Source organism: Gavialis gangeticus, unplaced genomic scaffold (genome assembly GCF_001723915.1).
Source record: "Gavialis gangeticus isolate Ggan-Ray unplaced genomic scaffold, GavGan_comp1, whole genome shotgun sequence".
Lineage (NCBI taxonomy): Eukaryota > Metazoa > Chordata > Crocodylia > Gavialidae > Gavialis > Gavialis gangeticus.
This window is the reverse complement of record NW_017729024.1, coordinates 158,141,732-158,145,908: the sequence shown is the minus strand read 5'-3', so window position 1 is coordinate 158,145,908 and position 4,177 is coordinate 158,141,732. Positions and strand designations below refer to the sequence as shown.

The 4,177-nt window shown below is 40.1% G+C and overlaps 1 protein-coding gene across 1 annotated transcript in view; it reads right to left on the bottom strand.

Annotated features, from left to right (window-relative positions):
• NUP155 (nucleoporin 155) overlaps positions 1 to 4,177 on the bottom strand; it is a 91,707-nt gene that overhangs the window by 60,558 nt on the left and 26,972 nt on the right. Inside the window, exons 4-6 of the mRNA XM_019517942.1 lie at positions 3,215 to 3,285; positions 2,573 to 2,665; positions 1,612 to 1,778 (exon numbers count right to left, since the gene is read on the bottom strand). Coding sequence (XP_019373487.1) covers positions 1,612 to 1,778; positions 2,573 to 2,665; positions 3,215 to 3,285 — 331 coding nt within the window. The remainder of the gene's footprint in view (positions 1 to 1,611; positions 1,779 to 2,572; positions 2,666 to 3,214; positions 3,286 to 4,177) is intronic.

Sequence of the window (4,177 nt, the reverse complement as noted above, 5' to 3'; positions counted from 1 at the left end):
GATGCGTGCCAGAATAATTTTCTCGAACAGCTTGCCCAGGATCGAGGTAAGGCTGACTGGCCTGTAGTTCCCCGGGTCCTCTTTTCTCCCCTTTTTGTAGATGGGAACCACGTTGGCCCTCTTCCAGTCCTCCGGCACCTCTCCAGAGCACCACGAGTGTTCATAAAGCCGTGCCAGGGGACTTGCAATGACCCCAGCCAGTTCCTTCAGGACTCTAGGGTGAAGATCATCCGGGCCGGCTGACCTAAAAATGTCCAGCCCCTCCAGAAGCTCCCTAACTAAATCCTCACTCACTCTAGTGGTCAAGGGGCAGTGAGGCAGGCCCTATGAAGAGAGGCTAAAGGGCCTGAACCTATTCAGCCTCCACAAGAGGAGGCTGAGAGCAGATCTGGTGGCTGTTTTACAAACTCATTAGGGGGGGGACCAGTGGGAACTGGGGGAGGCACTGTTCCCCTGGGCACCACCCGGGGTTACTAGGAATAATGGCCACAAATTGTTAGAGAGAAGGTTCAGGCTGGACATCAGGAGACATTACTTTACAGTCAGAGCTGCCAGGCTCTGGAATGGGTTCCCAAGTGAGGTAGAACTCTCTCCTACCTTGGGGGGTCTTCAAGAGGAGGCTGAACGGATATTTGGCTGGGGTGATATGACCCCAGCACCCATTCCTGCCCGGAGCAGGGGGCTGGACCTGATGATCTGTTTAGGTTCCTTCTGATCCTAAGCACTATGATACTATGATTAACCCTTATTTCTCATTAAATAGATCTATTAGGATTTTTACTTACTGATTTCTATTTCATTGATATTCCCACACGTGTCCATTGACCACAACAACAAAAGTGCTCTATAGTTAAAATTCTGAAAGCCATGTCAAGGTCTTAATAACCCAGTTCTGATTAATTTTACTGGAAATCACATCCAACCTGCTAGGGGTTTTGGAAAATGTTACCCCCGAAGGTTATTCAGCAGATCTAAGAGATTAGATTGTTCCATACACCTGTCAGGTCTCATGTTAAAACTAAGGCTAGAACATCTTTGGAACAAAGATTGTCTCTTAAAATGCCTAGTATAATAAGCCCCTAAGGGCTGGCAACACAAATAATTCATAGTTGTCTGCTTATCACAATTAAAACACTAATTTTACAAGGCTTAACTACACAGTGCCCTACTGAGAAACAAAGAGACTGGGCCCAAGAACAATTCACTAAGCTGAAATTAAAGTTATGACAGAAGATTAAGCCTCATCCAAGCCAATTTCTGTCTTTATCAGTTTCTGTTAATCAGAACAGCTAATGCACAGCCAAAGTAGTTTTGAAGAGTAAGAGAAGGCAGTGGAAACAGCAGCTTCCTTAGCAAGAGGTCACAGAAGAATTCTCATCCCATATGTACCCTTTTCTGATTAAGCACAATTTGCTTTTTCCTCATGTAAATTAGTAGCTTCTCATCTTCCAGGACTCTAGATTGATGGCATTTCTGTATTAAAAGCCCAAAGCTGTCACTCAAATTAAAGCAAGAAAGAAAATTACAGAAATACAAAAGAAGAACTGAGATCAAATTCAAATTTTCAAATACTATAATCCTACAACCAAAAACAAAAGGGACTATATTCACCTGGTAAGCAACTTCATATAAACAGCCATCCTTTCCAGCTAAAAAGATACGCCCATTGTCAGTGGAAGTTATTGTCAGAATGTAGGTATTATCAGTAGGGAGTGAATAGAGAGGATCTGGTAGCAACTGCATTCCACCAGACATACTGTCATTGAGGACTCCAGTACCTACAATGAAGAGAAAAATGTTTTCATATCTTTGGGTTAGCTCATTTCAATGCTATGCTTCTATATCTAGATCTATTTAAAAAGAAAAAAAGAAAAAAGAAAAAAAATACACCGAGGGTTTGTAACTCATTCAGCTAATATGTACCAGAATGGTTTTTCTTTCAAAAGTGAATTGACAGTTCAAGAGAAGGAAAATGTAACAAGTGCTGTATTTTAATTTAGTTTATGGCAACTGTTACCTGACAGATCTGAACATAAGACTTCTTGGTTTCTCCACCAAAGCAAGGTGTCATAATAGGATGAAAAATATTTAGTGTCCCTGTGACCACTCAGAACTTTCTCAAAACACTTCATTAGGTTATCTACATATTTTATGCTGCAAATAGTCATAGTATTGGGTTCTAGTTTTTTATATTTTAAATCAAACACCACAGAGGATCAGTACTTGCCACTAAGAAGTATTAACAACTAACATATCACACACACATCCTCTTCCCATTAATGAAGTGCAGTGTGAAGGGTAAGCTAACAAAAGCACCTTCAAAAGAATTACAGGGCAAGTAACACCACAAGGAGGCTTTTCTGAATTTCTGGAATCTTACAAATACACAATCTTGTGTATTATAGAAAAGAGTATAGTTTCAGCCTGGTTGTGGGATGCCTGAGAAACAGAGGGGACTGGCATGCAGGTTTGTAAATTTTATTATAATTAAATGACCAATTGTGTAGTAGGTAACATGCAGAATATTATCCCAGTAATTTATAATTCCTGATAGGAAAATTGAGAATATTACCTGCTTGTATGTTAGCATAGCTAAGTCCTAGAATCACTATATCCACAGGAGTGGCCAGAACAAGCAGGTGACGTACGTGTGGCTGAAAAATACCTAAGAAAATAAGAAAAAATAGATTTTAGTCCACATGCCACACACAGTATGATTCACCTCTCACTTGCAGGGAGGATAAACACCTACACTGGTCTAAGTTCTAGTCATATTTAAGATCTAATACTTTATGAGGCTCCATATTTAGAATATAAAAGCCAGATGTTTCATCATCATTCTGCTCACTATGAAACACTAAACCTTAAAAATAATATACATCTTATTCCTACCTTGCTTACTTCTACAACCCTACCCCTGGTCTGCCCTTCATTACAAACTGAGGCAAGCAACTGCTACACCAAGAAAGGGTCAGAAATCAGTCCCCAATGCCACATAAAAGTCAACCAGAAATTCCACTCCACAAACAGTATAAAACATTAGAAAGCTAACTTTGCAACACTGCAAAGTATCTAAAGCATAACACTATAAATTCTATCATGTTTACTTTGACTTGTATATCATTCCATAATGAACTAGAATTTACTGGCTGTTTTTCATTTTCACAGTGTTCAGTAGCTACAGAGTTCAGGTCACTGCCATGCAATTTCTTACCTGCCTTTGGCTTCACAAGACCCACTGCAAGAATAGTTTCACTTAGACCGTCAAAATAAGCAAGGTCTCCCCTGTCAACAAGTTAAAAATAAATCAGTGTCTAAAGACACAATCTGAAATGCATGTAACTATATAATAATTTGAATAATATCCTGCATTTTTTTTAATGGAAACAAATCCTTCAGATGACCCTGGAGAAAAAAAATATTCTCCGACATTGACAGTTTATTAAGTTTCAAATGAGCACATTTTTAATTTCTGGTTCCCTGCATGTTCACGTATCTATTTTGTAATATGTAGCATTTCCAAACAATGCCATCTGCAGCTTGAAAGAGATGGTCTTTAGTGTATAAGATGCAATTGCTTCTCTTTCAGAGAGAATTAAATTTTAATTATTGTAAATATTAAACTACTTACTGCAAAATAATGAAACTGATATTATTTGATGTTATATTAAGGTGCTAAGAGACTATGGCAGAAGTTCAGTGCATATAAACCAGTTTCAAAATGCTGAAACTCGTTTAAGATCAATCTGGTTGAATATAATGCCAGACTTAACTGATTTAGGTCAAACCAGCTTTTTGAGAGAATTATTTTGGCACATGTCCACGAGGGGCCAACAGGGGAGATTATGCTTAGGGGCAACCAACATGGGTTCATTAGCAGCAGGTCCTGTCAGACCAACCTGGTGGCCTTCTATGACCAGATCACCAAATCCTTAGATGTAGGGGTAACAGTGGACATAGACTTCCTGGACTTTCAGAAGGCCTTCGACTCTATTTCTCACCCCATTCTCGTTAAGAAACGGGGACTGTGGTATCGACACCCACACAGTCAAATGGGTTGCCAACTGGCCGGAGGGCTGCACTCAGAGAGTGGTGGTGGATGGGTCATTTTTGACCTGGAGGGATGTGGGCAGTGGGGTTCCCCAGGGCTTGGTCCTTGGGCCTTCACTGTTCAACA